This window comes from Rattus norvegicus, chromosome 7 (assembly GCF_036323735.1).
Source record: "Rattus norvegicus strain BN/NHsdMcwi chromosome 7, GRCr8, whole genome shotgun sequence".
Lineage (NCBI taxonomy): Eukaryota > Metazoa > Chordata > Mammalia > Rodentia > Muridae > Rattus > Rattus norvegicus.
In genome coordinates this window covers 21,016,971-21,037,954 of record NC_086025.1, presented here as the reverse complement: position 1 = coordinate 21,037,954, position 20,984 = coordinate 21,016,971, and the positions used below count along the sequence as shown (strand labels likewise).

General features: G+C 43.8%; 1 protein-coding gene across 1 annotated transcript in view; it reads left to right on the top strand.

Moving 5' to 3' along the window:
• The first annotated feature begins 7,821 nt into the window (after nt 1–7,821).
• The window catches only part of Polr3b (RNA polymerase III subunit B), a 103,268-nt gene continuing 90,105 nt past the window's right edge, over nt 7,822–20,984 (top strand). The window contains exons 1-7 of the mRNA NM_001191878.1: nt 7,822–7,893; nt 13,440–13,472; nt 13,673–13,729; nt 13,817–13,881; nt 17,409–17,484; nt 18,397–18,497; nt 20,753–20,844. Coding sequence (NP_001178807.1) covers nt 7,822–7,893; nt 13,440–13,472; nt 13,673–13,729; nt 13,817–13,881; nt 17,409–17,484; nt 18,397–18,497; nt 20,753–20,844 — 496 coding nt within the window. The remainder of the gene's footprint in view (nt 7,894–13,439; nt 13,473–13,672; nt 13,730–13,816; nt 13,882–17,408; nt 17,485–18,396; nt 18,498–20,752; nt 20,845–20,984) is intronic.

The window sequence follows — 20,984 nt, the reverse complement described above, 5'->3', positions numbered from 1 at the left end:
GGACATGGTAATTTTTTCATTCTTTTATTGCTAGCACATGTATCGTTCATACTAACTGCATCTTAAAATGTTAAAAAAATACTTCAGCATAACCAGTGCTTCTGTTTTCAAACCCATCTTGGCATCTCAGAGTGGAATATTGGGCATTTGTTTTTTCTTTTTCTTGCTTTCATTTTTGAGACAGGGTCTTAACTCTGTGGCCCTGGCTTGCCTGGGATTCAATATGTGTACCTGACTGACCTTGGACTCACCGAGATCTGCCTGCCTCTGCTTCCTGAGTGCTGGGATTAAAGATGCACTCAGTCCTTTTTATCATTTATTCGGGGATCACTCTGTGCTGCTCCTCAGAGCTTTACAGACGTGGTATCATTACTGTTCATTCAGTTAGTAAGCACCTCTGGAGCATCAAGGAGGTAGTACTCACTTCAACAGTAGAGATACTAAAATTATACCATAAAGATTAGCATAGTCCCTACACAAGGAGGGTGTGAAAATTCCCGAGACCATCTGTATTTTAAAACAAAGTAAGCCATATCTGTAAAATACCATGTTTCTTCCTCTCATGCAGAACCTGTGCTTATACTGAAGACATGAAGGGAGGAAGACTATTGAATGACATTAAAGAGGGCGGGAGTCGTGGGATGCAGGGAGGAGAGTGAGTGGGTAATGGTAGCATCTGTGTGATCAAAGTATATTATATACGTGGATGAAGATGCTATCATGAGGCAGGCATGGTGGTACAATCTGTATAGTACAAGTATCCAGCAGGCTGAGGTAGAAGGATCCCAAATCAAGGCTAGCCTAAGGTACAAAGACACTGTCTTAAAAAAAAAAAAAAGGAAAAGAAAAGGAAAAATTCGTAATGAAATCTATTATTATAATTCTCTTTGTAGACCAGGCTGGCCTAGAACTCAAGAGATCCACCTGCCTCTGCCTCCCAAGTGGTGGGATTAAAGGCATTTGCCAGCACCACCCGGCTAAATAACAAAATTTTTAAACACTCCAATAGAAAGAAAGTTGTGAAAATTAGTAAGGGCTATAAAATAGATTTGATTCGTGCTGGTAAAGTTCAACTCTCCCATGTGGAGGATAATTCTTGGTCTAAAACCTGACATGTGCATAGGAATGGGCCAAGAACCAACAGCATTGGGAGTGGACACAGCAAAGTCTGGCTGGACAGTGCACACAGTGGTGAAAAGAAGCAATGGGTCCAGGCAATAGCAGCCAAGAATGACGTGACGAAAGCAGGACAATGGCAAAATGTTTCTTGGGTGCCATACTCAAGTTTTGTTTTGTTTTGTTTGTTTTGTTTTGTTTTGGGTATTTTTTTTTTTGTCCTGAAAGGTTTGGAAATAATCACTGAATGTTTGTAACAAGAGAAGGTCACAAACTTAACTGTGGGAAAGTGTCTTAGTCAGTGTTTGTATTCCTGCACAAAACATCACGACCAAGAAGTAAGTTGGGGAGGAAAGGGTTTATTCAGCTTACACTTACACATTGCTGTTCATCACCAAAGGAAGTCAGGATAGGAACTCGCACAGGGCAGGAACTCGGAGGCAGGAGCTGATGCAGAGGCCATGGAGGGATGCTGCTTACTGGCTTGCTTCCCCTGGCTTGCTCAGCTTGCTTTCTTATAGAATCCAGGAATAACAGCCCAGGGATGGCACCACCCACCATGGGCTGGTTCCTCCCACCCTTGATCACTAGTTGAGAAAATGCCTTACAGCTGGGTCTCATGGAGGCATTTCCTCAAGGGAGACTTCTTTCCCTGTGATAACTCCAGCTTGTGTCAGGTTGACACACAAAACCAGCCAGTAGAGGAAGATAGCTCTTGAGGTGGGGCATGGGGGGGAACACGACTCCAGGTGCTGATGTAACAGTCTTGCTTGCGTGTGTGTGTGTGTGTGTGTGTGTGTGTGTGTGTGTGTGTGTGTGTGTGTGTGTGTACATGCTCACATGAATACGTCTTATAAGGAATAAAATTCAGAAACAAGTGGTGAAGGAATTTATGAGACTTAAGTACCTCACAGAATCAGTCTTAAAAGGGTGGGAGCTAAAGCAGTGTAATTAGGCAGGCATCCAGCCACACTGACCATTTCCGAACTCCTCTTGCTACTTTGCCTCACTGAAGTGAAAGCTGAATCCCCAGATACCAGCCTTCTCTTGAGTGAGACTAGACCAAGTACCCAGCCCTAAATGGTGAGGCAGAAAGGTAGTAGTTGTTCCTATCCCTGGGGCCCCACGAAAGAAATGCTCTTGGATAGAGAAATGGCATGAGGTGATCACTTTGCAGCCTGCAGCCTGCAGCCTGCTAGCTTCGAGGTGACTGAAGGACATCTGAGAATCCCAGCATATTGGGACAAAGAATGAGCATACTTTCTCTTCAGAGAATCCTGATGTTCTGCCAAGTAAGGTGCATGCCTGAGGAAGTGGCCTTCATGTTCCTTTTCTCATGAGAAAGTAACTTGGTTTTGATTATAAGAAGTAATACATCTTAAGAGTTGGGACTGCTGACAGATTTCTAAGTCTGCAAGGGGGTTTGGGTCACTTTGAACCAGGTAAACTATTGCTAGGGAAACAGCATCTGGTGAGAACTAGATACTGGGAAATCTTTATTCTGCTTCACCTTTTGAATAAACTGCATGGGCTGACTTGGCTGTGTACCCCCTGTGTCCTGTTAATGTGGCTCTATCCTTGGGACCCCAACGCAGTATACATTGACACTCTTGTTCTAATGCTGTTCAGGAAAAGTAGTGTAAGTCTGAGCCCACAAAATTCAGGTTTAAATCCACCCCAGCAATCCCACAGCTATGAGTTCAAGCCATCTTTTAACCTTCATGAACCAGTTACCCACCTCCCTTTCCACCAGACCTACTTATGTACCTCACAGGATGAGGCTCAAGCAAGATTTGTTTGAATGATAGTTATGGCTATTCCTGGTTGTCAACTTGACTATATCTGGAATGAGCTACAATCCAGAAATGGAGGGCACACCTGTGATCCAGATCTTGAGGCTGGAAGACACAAGTTTCTGACCTGGATTTTGACATGGAGATCTTGAGGCATAGTGGCCATGAAAAGCTTAGGACCAGACAAGGTAGTACCCACCCTTAATCCCAGGAGTCCCAGGCAAACAGATCTCTGAGTTCAAAGTCAGCCTGGGACAAAGCAAGTTCCAAATCCAGGCATGGTATGCACCTTTAATCTGGGCCACACCTCCTGCTGGAGGCCTACATCAGGTCATTGGAAGAAGTAAGACTCAATTCTTCACTTACTTGCCAGCATATCTGTTGGAACCAATTCTATAGAAGAGCAGCTGAAACAAGTACCCTCTTGGGACTGAGCAACCACTAGATTCTTGGCTTCCCATTCACAGCTGCCCATTGTTGGGTTAGTTGGACTACAGACTGTAAATCATTGTAATAAATTCCCTCAATATAGAGGGGAATTCTGTGAGTTCTGTGATGCTAGAGAACCCTGGCTAATACAGTCTGCCAAGTACAGCATGATGTAGCCAGCACACATTACTAGTAACTGTAATTTATGAGTCCTAAACCTCTTTCAAGCTTCAAGAGGTTTTAGTGTTTTGAGAAATGATGGCTAAGTGCTTAACTGCATAAGAACAAAATTTGTCATAGCTCATCAGAACCACGGCTCATTAGGCCCAATATTGTCATTGGCAGAGAAGACTCAAGGGTATAGAGAAGGCTGTGGTGGTTGTCCTTGATGGTAACTTCAAAGGCTGATGACAAAACTCGACATGCCCTTGGTTCATTTAGCAATCTTTAGTTTAACCCATGAGTTTTAACCTTCCACAACAAAACAAAACAAAAACAGACAACAACAACAAAACAAGAACAAAACAAAAACACCCTTTAATGATAAGCTTTCTCCAAAGCTGTCTCCTTTGCTTCCTCTGCAGTGAAGCCTCATTTTCACTTCTAAGCTTAAAGTGGGAGCCTCTTTAATATTTCCAGGGACTCAGCACATCACCTTATGGAGAAGTAATACCTTGGGACTGTCTCAGCAGCTAGTCTTGCAGATGTGCCAGAACAGCTGGATGTAGTTCTTGGTCTCTGGGAACATGATACAATAATTACCACTGGGTAGTCATCGTTTGGCGGGCGGATCCTGAGCACTCGTAAGCTGTAGCTCACAGCACATTTATCGTTTTCATTTGTGTGAAGGCCGATGAACTTGCCCCTGATCGAAGAGCTGCTAAGTGTATCTGAACCCAAGCAGAGAGTCTCATCCTGGACTGTGAGCTGTTAGCTACTTGGTCACAGGGCTCCTTGATTCTCCCAACCGAAAGCATTTTCCACTGTTGTGATGCTAACAAATGCTAACCCAGCATTTACCTCTCCTTCTCTTGGGGTCTTTCTTCCCATTTGACTTAACATCCTAAGAAAGAGTGGTAGAATTTGTTTGCCCCTGGTCTGGAGACATCTTCTGCATTGGGTAAAGGCTTTGGTAAGCAGGTTTTAACCTCTCCCTCATGTGCAGCCTAGATGGCTGTTTTTGTGGGAAACCTGGCCTCCTGGGTAGGGGAGAATGATATGTTGTGACACCAACCAGGGTTTTTCAGAGAAAGGACTGTGGGCATTGGAGGTAAGTGAACATTTTTTCAATTCTGTAGTCTTGCCCATACCCAGACTCCCCTCAGTATGCAGAACATCTGCCCATGCGCATCCCCCACTCACTTGTGATAAGATGGACTTTAAGGAAGATCCCTTTGCCTTCTCAGACACTGGGACCCTCCTTTCCCCAGCTGACTTCTGGGCTCCTGGCTCTTTGTGAATATATCCCTGGACAGGTACAGCACTGGAGACATTTTCTTCCACCTGGAATGGACTGATGGAATATATTCTAGTGTATTCTGCTAAAGCCTCAGGAAACAGATCTAAATTCTTTCCCGTGAGACAAAGGCTGTGAAATGCCCAAGTCCGCTGGCTCTCCAGTGCCGCCAAACAAACCCATCCTTGGCAAACCCTGCACGAGCAGCACATTCAGTCGCAAGCATAGAAAAGTAAACTCTTTTTTTTTTTTTCCGGAGCTGGGCACCGAACCCAGGGCCTTGCGCTTCCTAGGCAAGCGCTCTACCACTGAGCTAAATCCCCAACCCCAAAAGTAAACTCTTAACGTGCTCTGTTCTGTCTGTTAAAACGTCTTTGCCTCCCCATACTTTTGGTGTGGTGTTATGATTGAGTAATTAAAGAAGTGTTAGGTCTCAAGGAAACCTGGAGTTTGCATGGGACTGAGATAATTAGAGATTTAAAATCCAACTCCACTTAAGTGACAAATCTCAAGCGCTCTCTCTCTCTCTCTCTCTCTCTCTCTCTCTCTCTCTCCCTCTCTCTCTCCCTCCCTCTCTCCGGGGTCTCCCACACCTCTGTGCAAACCGTCAGGCTTTTGTCCTAATACCTTAGTAAAGGGAGAGAGCAGCATAAACCCAAGGAAGCACAAAACTATCCCTGGCTTTTCCCCACCTTGCTTCAAAAGTCTACCCTCCTAGAGATAAAAAAAAAAAAAAAAAAAAAAAAGTCATGGGTCTGGGATATAGGTGCAATGCAAAAAGTCTTACAAGGGATTGTGGTCTAATAGACAACATCATCACTGTCAACCAATTGTAGCTGTGGAAGATTAGGGACTACTTCCTCCAAAGTGTCCTTCGTTTCACAAGAAACTTTTAAAAAATCAGGATGAAGAACAAGAATGCAATGTTAAATGTATTATTACCTACTGTGATTTTATTTTCGAATTATGAATTAAACACAAGCTTATTAAGGAACAAACAATGCACTAGAACCTGGAGAACAAGGTGATTCTAGTTCCAATGGTCACAGCCTGAAGAACTAGACAAGTACAGAGGTTACGGTATTAGGTCACAGCAGTGGAGAGCTTTGCTAGAGATGTAGATTGACAGCTCCTGCCTGCCAATCAGAAAGCTGAGATTTTTAGCTCTCCAGGTGACTGTGATCTGTGGTTCCACTGTGAAGAGAACCATCTTCATAGTGGAAATCCAAGATGCCTTTGTAGAAGACAGCTGACACACCTGAGCCAAACTTGCTGTCCTGCAATCTGTAGATCACTTTCACAATCCCTTCCAGACTACACTCTAAGTACGGTGCTCTCTGGTAATTTAATTCACAGGGATCATTCAAATGTAGTCTCTCCAAGTGAATCTTAAGGATTTAAGGAGAGGGGCTGGTCACTCTTAGTTTTAAATGATTATCTTACATGTGAGTGTGGGGATCAGAGGACAGCCCTCTAGAGTTGCCTCTCTTCTTGGGCGCTGTACCGAGCTTTCTTGATGGCCTGCATTTATTCATTTATTTATTTATTTATTTATTTATTTATTTATTTATTTATTCACCTGGTTTCAGAAGTCTACCAGCACAATGTTTAGAATTAAGCACTGAGGTTTAACTAGCTAACTTGGTAAGCAGATTACCTTAGGGCCAGGTTAAAAAAATATCAGAAAGCTTATACTTAGAAATTTTAAGAACATCCTTATAATGGTTTCATTATATTAGGTACCACCAGTAACGTTAGGTGAATGATTAAATGGTCAGCAGCATTGTGCACACTCGTGTGACACCATCCATCTCCATGACTTTTGCATTTTCCCAAACTGAAACGATCAGTAAACAACTTTGGGCATCTTTTACCCCTTCTTCCCATGGGATTTTTCTTCCCGCTGAACGTGCCTGAACTCATTTCAAATTTCAGTGGCAAACCCCCTTGTCTTCTACCAAACATACACAAAGATGTGCATGTTTACTATTCATAGAGATTTTAAGTGTATTCTAAAAATTTTTTAAAAACAATTAGTGCAATGATGAAACTTTAAAACTCTATTAGTAATCCTTAGGCTTTGTTTCCATCCTTGAATTCCACCACAAGCCATTATTAATACATTATCTTTTCTTTGGAGACAGGGTTTCATGTAGCTCAGGATAGCCTCAAACTTGCTAGGTAGCCAAAAATGCCCTTGACTTTCTGGATTCCCTACTACCTCTAGCTTCTAAAAGGTAGGTTATAGGTGTGTGCTACCATGGGGGGTTTATGTGCAACCCCTGGTTTATTTGTTGTAGTGGGGAACAAACCTGTGCACAGTACAAACTCCCTCCCGCTGACATTTTCTCCTACTGTTATCCTATATAGAAATATCTGACATAGGATTTAGATGTATCTTTTTCTCCCAAACCGTTAATTAACTCTTCTAATATAATTTATTGGGTTTTTCCTACCCATTTAATTTTGCGAGGGTAATTTACTCCAAGATCACACATCTGGGAATTTAAGTAGCACTTTTTTGTTATACTTTATTGACACTAGAACATTTCTTCCCAACCTATTACGGTCATCCTATGAGATTTGATTGTTGTCCATTACACGCAGGTACTGTTGTACTGCACAACATACGTACAGTTTAAATTGAGTTAAATCTCTGCTTTAGAGGTTCACGTTGTGGTCAATGTGTATTACCGAGTCATTTTTTGGATTAGTTATACAGTTAGAACTACTATATTTTTGCCGTATCTAATCATTCTGGGGATACTGGATATAAACCTGTCTGTTGGGAGTCTAGGCGAGACCTCGGAAGTACACCAGTGGGTGCAGTTTTCCACATCCGGCTCGGTCACTTCCGGGTTCCTCCGCAGGTTAGGCCCGGACCAGGCGGAACCTTTTGAAGCGCCTCCCGTAAACAAGCGCAGCGGGGACACTGGAGGACTACGCACACCACTCTCCGCGTGCTGTTTGAATGGAGCCGCACGGGCGGATGTGAACATTCTGCCTTCTTCCTTTACCGTGGGTGGAATGGACGTGCTAGCTGAGGAGTTCGGGAGCCTGACTCCGGAGGAGCTGGCTGCGCCGATCCCGACTGTGGAGGTAAGCGCCGCGAGCGCACGCAGCGGAAGAGGCTGGAGGCGACTGAGGAGGGGTTGCCGGGAGAGTTTTTTGAGAGGACGAGGGCGGGACACTAGACTTCTGCGCATGCCCAGGACTTCTGCACATGCTCAGAGCTCCCGGTGTGTGAGCCTTTACAAGGTCTGAATCTAGCATGTTGGTAGCCGCATGAACAGAGGGTCGCTTAGTAGCGTCTTCCGTTTAGAAGCTCAGCCAGTGGCTCTCGGATGAAGCATTTCTAGTTCAAGTATGCTCTGGCAAGAATTGGCCCTTGTGTGTTCTCTGAGGAACAAGTATCTTTTTGCCGATCTCACCTGAAAGGACACCGAGATCCTGAGAGCTTAGGCAATGTTCTTGAGGTCACATAGCTGGCTTTGGTGGTTAAAGTGAATGTGAATCTCACGCTGGTCATCATTTTCGTTTAAATCCAGAGTTTCTTTGGACTGCAGGCTTAGTTTAAGTATCATGAATATCCCCTCAGCCCCCATTTTTGACCTTGTATTTTCTGAGGGGCCCCTATAGCTTTCATCAGATTCTTAAGCGATAATTGCTCCACGCTGAACTGTCTGATGAAGTGCAGTGGCTGACATGATTTTGTTTCCTGAGAAGGTATATAAATTCTTTCTGGACCTTGACATCTTTGGCACAGAATATATCTAGGACTGAAAATGGTCGAGGAAGAAATTCAGGCAGAGGGACAGACTGTACACGACCCTCAGCCACACTGTCGGATGTTTCAGAGGAGGTGCTGGGGGAGGAGGGCAGTAAAGAGAAGTTCCGGATTCTGAAATTAACTCTCAGAAGGTGTTAAGACTTTCTCCCTGGGAATAGTAAAACACCATTGAAGGGTTTAAATGGGAACGACCGTCGTGAATGATAAAAACTTCCTTAGGGCCCTGAGGTGGCTCAGGGATTGAGGACTACTAGTTGCTCTAACAGAGCACCCGGGTTTGATTCCTTCTGTCACAGTTCAACAGGGTGTGGGGAACCATGACTAATCCCAACATTTGGTCTGTGGAAGTAGGAGAATCACAACCTCACTGTCTCAGAGGGAGTTTGAAGCATGAGTTCCAAGAGTCTCTTATTGAAAATATACAGTATTTCTCTTTGTGTTTGGCTTATTTCACAGTGTTTCCCCACTCCCACTCAACAGGACCTGCAGTCCACACAGCAAAGGATAGTTAAGCATGTAGCCCAGTACAAAACTATAGACTTACTCAAAACATGAGTGCTATTTCATTTTCCTTTTAATATTCTTTGGTATGACTCTCAAGTGAGAATTTTGCAGATCACAGTGTCGTATTACAGTGTTCATGTAAGGAACCCTCCTCACATTCGCCCTGAATTTCAGCATCAGTTGGGACTCCATGTCTTCCAAATGGGACACTACAGTGCTTTCTGATCCTTGTCTTTGTGTTCCTCACCCCTAACTCAGCATTTGAGCCACAGTGCACTGGCTCATTGGAACCTGCTGTCACCACATTTACTACCTTAAGCTTCCTCAGTGTACCTACCCTCCTCTCCTCACCATGTCTAATCCGTAGAAGGCATAGACATCCTCAGTGTTTTCAACCCTGCCAGCTCCTTCAACCCTGTTGCTTGTGCACAATGGCTCCCTTTATTTGGAATGCCTCCCTCATTCCCTCACCATGCTCAGGCATAGCAGTCTATCTAGCATCTATACTGATCCACCTCACTATGGCTTTGGAAGCCAGGAGACACGTCTGTCTGCTTGTTTAAGTAGTAAGACGAATTAGTATTTGCTCAACTTTTCAATGAATAATAACCAGCCCCAAAGCTTGAGTAACTTTTCCCGCCATGGTATAATATGAAGGAAAATATATTAGAAATTATTGATTCAAATGAAACAGAGCTCCGGCCTAGAAAGTGTAGAGAATGCAGGTTGGGAGTTTGAATAGTAAATAGGCTAAAAGGAAATGACATTTGTTTACTGCTCTAGTAACTACTGTTCAGATTACTGATCATTGGCTCAACAATGAGATTCTAGTTTACTTCACAAGAATAAATGAGAATAAGCTTTATGAACAAGTACTGTGTCAATTTTCCGAGTCTCCAGTGTCATTCTAGGACCTTCTTTGGTGAAGGCAGGACCTGAGGACCCCACTTCAGAGCATAAGACGTGGGGATGGGGCTAGCGATGTTAGAAACACGAAGGTCTATGGCAGACACTGTGGTAGGAGGGAGTCAGTGCCTTCCTAAGGAAGTCAGGACTGATGTACAACATTTAATCTACAAGTTAAAGCTGAAACGAGAAGAAAACCCACCAAAGGCAGGATGAGCATACAAGAGGAAAAAACAACAATAATATAACCAAAACCAAACAGAGCGAGTACAGTAAGCAATGGTGGGAAAGAGGTGGAGAAGTAAGCACTGGCCAGACTTGGTAAACTACCACTGTTGATGACTTTAGATTTTATCCTATGTCTCAGTGTCCTGTGAAGAAGAGACACTGTGACCAAGGCAACTCTTATAATAGAAAGCTTTTAATTGGGGGCTCACCAGCAGTCTCAGGGGTTAGTCCATTATCATTGTATCAGGGATGGTATGCATGGTGCTGGAGAAGTAGCTGAGAGCTTTATAGCCTGATCTTTATGCAGGCAGGGGGTGGGGGAAGAGAGAGACAGAGACACACAGACACAGACACAGGGCCAGGCATGGGCTTTTGAAACTTCAGAGCCCATCAACAGTGACATATTTCTTCCAACAAGACCACACTTCCAAATCCTTCTAATCCTTTCAAAGAGTGCCACTCCCTGGTGACTAAGCCTTCACATTCATGAGCCTCTGGGCCCATTCTTATTCTAACTACCATACCCTAAGTGCAGTGGGCAGTATATTCCTAAGCTTAAACCATTCCATGGAATGGTAATGTTTAGAGTTCTATTGCCAACTCTCAGGCTCTCTCTCTACTGTTGTCCTTGCGGCGATATAATGTTACTTATGTATTTTCTTACTTCCCAGAGACAGGGTTCTATGCGGCCCAGGCTAGATTTGAATTGATAATCGATATCACGGAGGCTGATTCTAAACTGGTTCTGCTTCTGCCTCGTAACTGCTAGGGTTATATAGGCCTGGGCCATCACAGCTGGCTTAAAGGTTGAGAACAAACCAATGAAGAAGGTTGCTGAGTACACATCCAGGAGTTGGGGTGATTGAGTAGGGGAGGGTTTCCTGATTTCTAGAGGAGATTAAAAAGTGTTTGTGGCAGCGAGTTTTCTACAAGGACTGTGCATTCCTTCTGTTTCTAAGACAGGAATTTCATTGCGCACAGAGGGGAAACTTTGAAATATGGGAGCAGGAATTTGAAAAGCTAGATTAGTGCATAGGATGGCTGTGACAAAGTACCACAGCTTGATAGTGTGAAAAACCAGATGTTTAATTCCCCACCTTTCTGAAGGCTGGAAATCCAAGATGAAGCTTACAGAAGTCTGGGAAAGATTCCAGCGCGTGCCTCTTCCCCAACACCTGCTGCTTTACTGACAGCCTTTGACTTACAGGGGCATCACGCTGAAATCTGTATTCATCTTTACCTCACAGTGTCCCTTTATGTATCTGTCCAAATTCCCCCTTGTTATGTGGGTGCCAGCCATGTTGAAGTAGAGTTTACCTACTGACCTCTTCTGCAGCCCCGCAGGCCACATGGAAGCCAGTGTAGGAATTTAGTCTAGCTTGTAATTTTGGTCTTCATCCTCTTTTTCTTTTTCTGCTCAACGAGATACAATGGAACACAGTATTGCACAGATACTGAGTGTCGCTTGCTTTGGCTCTGATAGTTGCAGATAAGGGAAACAACTGTTATCCAGTGTACACTCTAGAACATTTCCATCACTCAAAAAAAGTTCTCTTACAACCTTTTCACACACACACACACACACACACACACACACACACACACACACACACACCCAGCACCCAAATACTCTTGCTTTCTATTATCACAGACTGGCTTGCCTGTTTTCTGGGCTTCCCCACATCCTCGTCCTCATTTCTAGATGTTAGAAATATCCATCATCCCCCCCCCCCTCATTTTTTGAGTCAGGATCTCACTGTGTAGCACTGGGTGTCTTGGAACCGGGCTGGCCTTGAACTCACAGAGATCTGCCTCTCAAGTGCTGGGCTTAAAGGTGTGCACCACTGTGTTCAGCTTTTCTCATTTCGTGCAACTTGTTTTCCATTGCTCCTAGGCAATCTCATTGTCCCTTGGCTTTAGTAACTGCTCCATAATTTATACCCCAGGGCACTCTTTTTCTAAGTTCCAGACATCTACTGCCCGTTAGACATTTCTACCTGAATGTCTAACTGGTATCTCAGACCCTTGAAAACCCGTTGCTCCTACGCCTGGCCCCATCCCCTCATTTCTGTCAATGTTGTCTCTATGCCTCTGTTTCCTCAGACCAGAAACCCTGGTGTTAATTTTAACTTCACTTTTTTCCAGGGAGCCATCTAGTCTGTTGTTTTACTGGCTTTGCTCAAGCACTTGCCTGCTAGCTAAATGACTTCCCACTTCCTACCTGTACTGTTACCGCCTGGGCTGCTGTGATCAGCTAAGCGACTGCCTGCTTCCAGCCTTGCGCATGCCCACCCAGCATCCAGAGCGATCCAGTTGATACACACAGAGATAGTACATCACCCTCCACTCAGAACTTTCCAGTGCTGCTCAGGTCCCTCAAGTGAAAGCCAGTTTTTGTTCTGCTTATTTTTGTTGTTGTGCTTATTTATTTTATGTATATAAATACTCTTATCTGCATATATACTTGCCTGCCAGAAGAGGACTTCAGAAGATGGTTGTGAGCCACCTTGTGATTGCTGGAAATTGAACTCGGGACTTGATTGCTAGGAACTGAACTCCGGTCTTTTGGAAGAGCAGCCAGTGCTCTTAACTGCTGAGCCATCTCTCCAGCCCCTAAAGCCTTTTTTTGTTGTTGTTGTTTTTTTTTTTTTTAATGTTTGCTACAAAGCTGTGGGTTGTCCATAAACCTTTCCTTAGGAACAGGATATTCTGACTTTAGACTCAGCTGTACCCAGCTGTTCGGGCTCCCTTAGCAGATGGGATAAGTGAAAAGAGGCAGTCCCCAGATATAGTGATCTTCAAGTTAAGTCCCCAAACTCGAGTGGAGTGGCAGTTAGCAGTCTGTCAGTGGAGGAGCAAATACCCACATGTGCTGACCCCCGGAAGCCTTGAGGTAGCCTGAGGCTCTGGTTCAGAATGAACTCAGACTTACAGATCTCTTTTCAAGCTATGATCCTCCCTTCAGCCATGAGAATAAATTTGAAAGGTGTTTGGAATCTTGTCATCCAGAAGAGGTTTTATTATGGAAAACCTGTGGTATATATATATGTGGTTATACACATGTACACCACAGAAACCTGATGTTTATAATAGCAATTATATTATAAAATATTCCCTGTTTGGTTTGCTTCTTTCTAAACTTAAACTTGGCATACCACAGTAATTGTGTTTTGTGGTTACTACACTTGTTCTCATGTTCTTATTGTTTGGTCCACAGGAAAAATGGAGGCTGCTTCCAGCATTTTTAAAGGTAATTGTTTGATATTTAATAATAGTTATTTTTCACGTAATAAGTCACTAGATGGTCCTTTACATTTTGTTTTTAATTAAATACGTTATTAATCTTGCCCTCACTTGTATTTGAGAAACATGGATGGTTGGTTACCTGTGGCCACAGTGACTTGTGTAACCTGTTACTTTGTTGCTGTCTTTTGTTCTTTCTCTGTTTAGGTAAAAGGCCTGGTGAAACAGCACATCGACTCCTTTAACTATTTCATTAATGTAGAGGTGAGTATTCAGGGTTAAAACCAGATGTAAATTGAGGACCAGTCGGAAGCAAGAGCTCTGTTTCTCATTCTGCACTTTCTACTACAGATAAAGAAGATAATGAAAGCCAACGAAAAGGTTACAAGCGATGCTGATCCCATGTGGTACTTAAAGTAAGAAACAACTGCTCTTAAATAACATTCTCATTGATTTTAAATACTGGAGAACTTGCTGTCAAATCTCTTCTAACACCACTATTTTATGTATTTAGTAAACTAATTGTATGTTTTGTTTTTTTTTTTTTTTTTTGGTTCTTTTTTTCGGAGCTGGGGACTGAACCCAGGTCCTTGCGCTTCCTAGGCAAGCGCTCTACCACTGAGCTAAATCCCCAACCCCAGTAAACTAATTGTAAAGTGCTCATATTTGACTTTTAATTGTAAATCATTGTAAGAGTTAATTGAAAAGTTACTAAAACTGTTGGTTTAATTCTTTTAAGTAAGCCTTTAATGAGTTTTATATATAATTAATAATGATAAAAACATTCAGGATTTGTAGCACAGCCTATGTTACTACATTATATAGAACCTGAGGAACCAGAAGTCATCGGAACCAGAGAGTTACATTGTAGTGCTGTCAGCTGAAAGGAGCCATGATCTGGTATCTTCCCGTTGATGTCCTGTGTCTTGTGCTAGAATCAGTCCCTGGCCCATGTTAGGCTGTCTTTCTTTCTATGGTCAATTCCACTGAATAAGAGTAAAGATGTTACCCAAATTCTGTGGTCAAAATATGCAAGCTTTTCTTCCTAAAGTGGGGTTGGAGAAAACAGCATCAGACATAGGAGACAGTGGGGTTTATATAGCCCTCAAACTTGCAAGACTAGGAGGATTTCAAGGGTTGGGAGATTTCCAGAGAAGTGTTGGCTATGTAGGAACTTGGCTGAACATTTCAAAATGACTTGGCAGAACATCTTATCAGGTAGAGCCTAGTGTACAGGGCAAATCCTAGAAGATGGGCCAAGACCCAGTCATAAAACAGGAATGCATTTATCTTGACCTTGTAATAAGATGGCTTCTCATCTTTAGATGGTCCATCTTTATGTATATGTGTGTCTGTGGGTATACAACCGAGGGCAATTGCCCATAGAGGCCAGAAGAGGGCATCAGGTCTCCTGGCACTGTCTGATGTGGTGCTGGTCACCCAACTTTGTGTCCTCTTCAAGATCAGTAGTACATGGTCATAAAGTCTGAAACGTCATCCCAGCCCTGAGGTTGTCTGGGTTTCTTCGTCCCCTGAATCTGATAGTCCTCTGTCTTACCTGGAGTCTCACGGCCATGACACTTTTGAATGGTTTGGTCAGGTTTGCAGAGGGTCCCTCAGTCTGAGTATCCGGATGCTTGCTCATGATTAGATTGAGCTCACAGTTTAGCAAGAACACCTCAGCCATTTTTCATGCCATTTTTACTGACTCATGTTAGAGGGTAAAAATGTTAGTATGTTTTAACACGATTTACTTGATTAGCACGATGTCTGCCTTTCAGAGTTCTCCATTGCAAAGACGTGATTCTTTTCTTTTTATAACAAGCATCTACAGGGAGGTCTTTTTAACAACGCATCTTTCAATATTTTCACCACTAATTTATTTAATTAAAACAAAACCTCCTGTGCCTGGGTTTGTATTTGTGGGACAAGTGCTCTACACAGAGCTCGGTTCACAACCCCTCCCCACTGGTTTTAATGTGCATTGATAAATTTTGTCCTCATAGTAGCTGCTACTGTGAGAGAAGGCTCTCTCCCATCATGCATCTGCTTTTAGTATTCCCACGCCCTCATTGTACCTTTCTGTATATTGTTTTATATCAATACTGTGAGTCTAGGCTCGTGGTTATTTAGTTTTTTCTGTTGTAGTCCAGTGTTATTCTCTTGCTCAGATTATTTTAGCTTTGTCATAGGGAGATCCTTCGACTTGACTCCATGTCCTTTCAAAATATGCTCTTGTGTTTTACCTACTCCTTTACTCTCTGGAACCATGGGATACAATATATATTTGTTTTTGTTTTTTCTGTCCCCATCTGGGAAGCAACCTCTTCTCCAAGAGGTTTGGTTTGAGCAAGCTTTGGTTGCTTTTATTGGAAGGTAGTACTTTTAGGAGAACGGATGGGCACTAAGAACTTTGCAGACAGCACTAGCAAATACATGTATATGTACTAACACATTCATGCTCACATCTGTGTTTCTGTGTCCCATCCATCCTGTTTATTTTAGAGACTTTAGACTGAAGCCTTCTAGTCCCAGCCAACAGCACCAACTCATTCCAACCGACTTCCTTTCCTTTCTCGTGACTTCACTCCCGACAGTGAGAAGTTTGGTTCATGTTATCTATGATTAATTTTAAAGTTTCAGCCCTATATTATACACAGAGTAAGTGACCTTAGGATTACAGATACATTTGCAAGAGTAACATTTGCTAACCAGAGGACAGATGTGTGCAACCCTCTCTGTCTTTGGCTTTACAGGACACAGGACACAGTCGAGCTGCTACATCAGAATACTTCCAGTAGAGGGGTTAGACCTGTGCATACAGTGTCCAGAAGCTCCTGGTTTCCTCCTGCTTTTTGTTTGTTTTGTTTTGTTTTGAAGGCACCACTCCTCTGTGTAGTCCCGGCTATCCTGGAACTCACTCAGTAGATTATGCTGGCCTTGAACTCAGGGATCTACCTGCCTCTGCCTTCTGAGTGCTGGGATTAAAGCCATGGGCCACCACCACCTGCTCCTCCCTCCCAGTTCTTTTTACCAGGTTTCCAACTACTTCTGGTAGTTAAGAACATTATTAGTTTCCTGTTATCCTCTCTTCTTTTGTACCAATGAGCATATATTTGCTCCTTGTTCTCCTTGTAAGTCCTCCCTTTGTTTAGTTCACCAAAACCCTGAGTGCCTACATAGCATGGCAATATCTTACATGTGGCTGTTATCATTGGGCATCATTTTTATGGAACCAGAGCTCCAATATGTTCCTAATAAAGCCTTCAGTATCTTTTAGAATCACTTAGGAGGCCAGAGAATGGCCGTGTGAATAAAGTGCTGAGCTTGGATCCCACGCCGTCATGTAAAAGCTGGGTATAACAGTGTGTACATCCAACCACAGCACTCGAGGCGTGAAGACAGGCAGATCCCCAGAGCTTGAATGTAGCCAACTCCAGTGGTGAATTTTCTGTTTAGTGGGAGACTGTGTCTCCAAAAATAGGGCGAAAGGGCTGGAGAGAAGGTAAGGAGTTAAGTTAAGGCTTAGGAGCTAAGCCCCATACTGTCCCTCTGTAACTCCAGTCCCTGGGGATCCAGTGCCCTCTTCTGGCTTCTGTGTAATGCATGCACAAGGTGTATCCATGGAGACAAAACGAACACATAAAATAAAAATACCTTTAAAAATACGCAAGGTGGAAAGCAATAGGGGAGGAGGCTGTGCATTAACGTCTGCAGGTGCACCTGGGCACACAACTGCACATTCATACAGCACACACATGCATGCACACATGCGAACACACACACTACACAGAAATAGTTTGGTAGCATCTTCCCTCATTTATAAGGTTCTATGAACTGTCACTTCAAGAAGGTCACTGTTGTTCATCATCCTCATCAAGGTAAGCACTTATCAAATACTGAGGGACCACTTGTGTATAATTTTTAATAATTTGCTTTTCAGGTATCTTAATATCTATGTTGGACTTCCTGACGTCGAAGAAAGCTTCAATGTAACTAGACCAGTGTCCCCTCATGAGGTACTGTGCTTAGACCTAGAGTCTACTCTTACTGTGTACTTTAAAATAAAATTTTTTTTTAATTGAAACTGGATCCTGTGGAAGAGCAGCCAGTACTCTTAAGCCCGCAGCCATTCCTTCAGCTCTACATAAGCAATTTTAACTGGTCAGGAATAGAAAACTTAAACGTTAAAATCTCAGACACCATTGTAAGAGTTAAAAGAAGTGGAAACCTAACTTCTAGTAGAAGCCACGGGTGGGATTTAACATGAAGAATTGCGGGCTTAATTCCAAAGGGATTCTCCTTTGAAGCTGTAAACCAGCCCACAACCGTGAACGTGATGTGTTGAAGCCACTGGGGAGTTTGCATGTCCTCTCCTATCTCTTCCTGTGGCTCCTTGGTCCCGCGCCTTCCCGTAAAGCCGGGTATAGCAGTGTATAGAGGGTGATGATGTCCCTTAGCTCGGTTTCATGCCACGCTGACACATGTTCTAAACACAATTTCTAAAATCTCCCTGATGAGTCAGAGGCTGCCAGGATGGCGCGATGAATGGTTTGTGCTCTAGGTAAGGAGCTCTGTGATACAGTTTATGTGCACACACATTTCTTTCTTACATTTATCATTGTTAACCTTTTGAGCACATTAATTATTAGGAACAGTCTGAGAGTTTTTTTTTTTAAAGACGAGGAAACAAACGAGTGATTTGCACCAGGCTGACGAGAAGAAAAGTCACTCCTAGGGTTAGTGTTTCGTCTTTGGACTGGCAGGACTAGTGTCGTATCAACACATAGGCCAATGCTTGATGCCATCCCCTCCCCATGCCCTGAGGCAGTGCATCAGCAGCTCAGGGCGGAAAGGTCGGTTTGGTACGCACTGCATGCCTGGTGGGATTGCCGAAGGGAAGAGGCTCACTGACTGCGATTCTGTTCCAGTGCCGTCTGCGGGACATGACGTACTCCGCCCCCATCACCGTGGACATCGAGTATACCCGAGGCAGCCAGAGGATAATCCGCAATGCCTTACCCATTGGCAGGTAAGAAGCAAGGCTATGAGGAGCCACACGGCCTGGAGCCTGGCCCCGTAATCTGACCTTGAAGCCAATCCATAAGTCCTCTTTGCCTCACCCTCTCCTCTGAAGGCTGTGGGAACAGCGCCTAGCTTATAGGATTGCTCTGTGGATCCTTAGGGTAAGTAAGGGCCAGACAGAGCTGTGGTCTATTGTCATTGCAGGACATTTTCTAAGGCTGAGGCAGTGCTTCTCTCTCTTCTGACAGCAGCAATGAGTGCTTAGTAGGTCCGTTATAGTCCATTGAGTTCTGCACTGGGCTTCTTGGTGGGTCTGCACATAGCTTTCCTAGGCCTTTACCTCCTGCAGCAGTAGCTTTGGGAGAAGTTACTGTCTCCTACAACACGTTTGAAAATAATGGATAGTATCAGCGAGTAACCTTGGAACCTGGCTTTTCTAATTAAGGACAGATGTTGAGTCCTCTGTAGAAATAGCTATGAATTTATAATGTTTTTGGTTTTCTTGACGTAAAACCATGTGTACCTAGACTTCCGTTTTAATTTGTTGGAGAGTGTAGCTTACTTCCATCTATTACACGTACATACATACACATGCACACGTGCACGCATGCATAGAAGTATATATGTCTTCGTTAAGGTGTTACTGCTGTGAACAGACACCGTGACCAAGGCAACTCTTATAAAGGATGACATTTAATTGGGGCTGGCTTACAGGTTCAGAGGTTCAGTCCATTATCATCATGGCGGGAAGCCTGGCAGTGTCCGGGCAGGCAGCCAGGAGAATGGTCTCAAAGTGACCCCCATCTCTCCTCACCCCATGACACACTTCCTCTAGCAAGGCCGCACCTCCTAATAGTGCCGCTCCCTGGGCAAAACATAATTCAAATGACCACATATATATTTACATATATTTCTGTTAGTGTATTCTGCACGTGAAATCTTTACAACTTTTTATTTTTAGTTTTTCTCCTTCTCTCCATTTGAATGGAACGTTTTTCTTCCCTCTTCTACCTACTCTGAAAGGCCTGTGTTTCATTCTGGTTATGTTACATTAGAATTAAACTGCACTAATGAACGAAGTTTGAGCATATTTTTATTTTTCTAGGAAGAGTAAGACCTTAGGAAGCTTTGACAGGTCAAATCTGTCCTTGACTTTTAAAATTTTGTCAGCCTCAGTTCCTCTTGTCTTGGTTTCTTTTTCTTTTCTTTTTTTTTTTTTTGGTTCTTTTTTTTGGAGCTGGGGACCGAACCCAGGGCCTTGCGCTTCCTAGGTAAGCGCTCTGCCACTGAGCTAAATCCCCAGCCCCTCTTTTTCTTTTTTTAACCCATAAATTCAAAATTATTGTTTTATAAAGTTAACATTTACTTACATTTCTGCACATTTGTTTTCTCGGGTGTTTTTTCTGCATGTATGTCCGTGTACTTCATGTGTTTCAAAGGCAGGCCAAAGCCAGCCTACGATCCCCTAGAATGGAGTTAGAGACGGCTGTGTGCTGCCTGGGGGTGCTGGGAACTGAAGCTGGTCCTTTGGAAGAGCAGCCAGTGCTCGTTTCCTCAAGTCATCAGTCCAGTCCCTTGATTGGGTTTTCTTTGTGCAACACACATCTTTTCATGTCAGACTTTGATTTCATGTTTACTTCCCATCCTCTGAAGGCTTCTTCCCTAGCTGACCTCCATGTGGTACTTATCAGAGTACTCACGTGCAGGCTGTCCCCTTGGTCCCCAGTGCTGTCATCTACCCGGTTTCCCTTCTGGTCATCTGCCTTGGCTCTTGTTTCAGGCCCTCTCTTCAGCCGTGCTGTGTTTATCTTGACCGTAGTCTGTTTACATGTGGTCCTCTGTTTGTTCTGTGTAGATAGTACTGTGAAGGCTCTCAGAAGTGTTTAGGTCCACAGCCCTTCCGAGCTGAGTCAGTCATGTAGGAGTCTGAGAGCTGTGCTTCAGGTTGCTCATACATGGCTCTTCCTAGAATGCTTCTCTTCAGCTCCGTCTCTTAGTTTCCCTGAAATGGCATCTTTGATACCTTCTCCCATTCAGTGGTTCTCTTCCCAGCTGTGCCATCGTCACTGTCCAGCACAGCTGTAGGTCCTTGTCATCTGTGCCAGAAGATGTGTCTGGGGAAATCTCAGTTTTCCCGTGGCTTTCTCCTGGAATGCGTCTGCTGGGTGATTACACGGATATGCAGGCCCCTCTGTCACGTGTTCATTGCATAGTTCTTCTGTCAGTCGCTGCACGGTAACTTACTTTTGTCTCTTTAAACAGAATGCCCATCATGCTCCGAAGTTCAAACTGTGTTCTGACAGGGAAAACTCCAGCAGAGTTTGCCAAACTCAACGAGTGTCCATTAGACCCAGGTATGTGGGTGACTCGGGTGTCCCCCCACTCCAGGCATGTGGGTGACTTGGCTGTCTCCCCCTTTCCTTGCTCTGTTACTTTTCTGAGTGCTCTACTGCAGACTTCCTGCCTTCTGATGATTGTTGGGCAAACTGTGTCC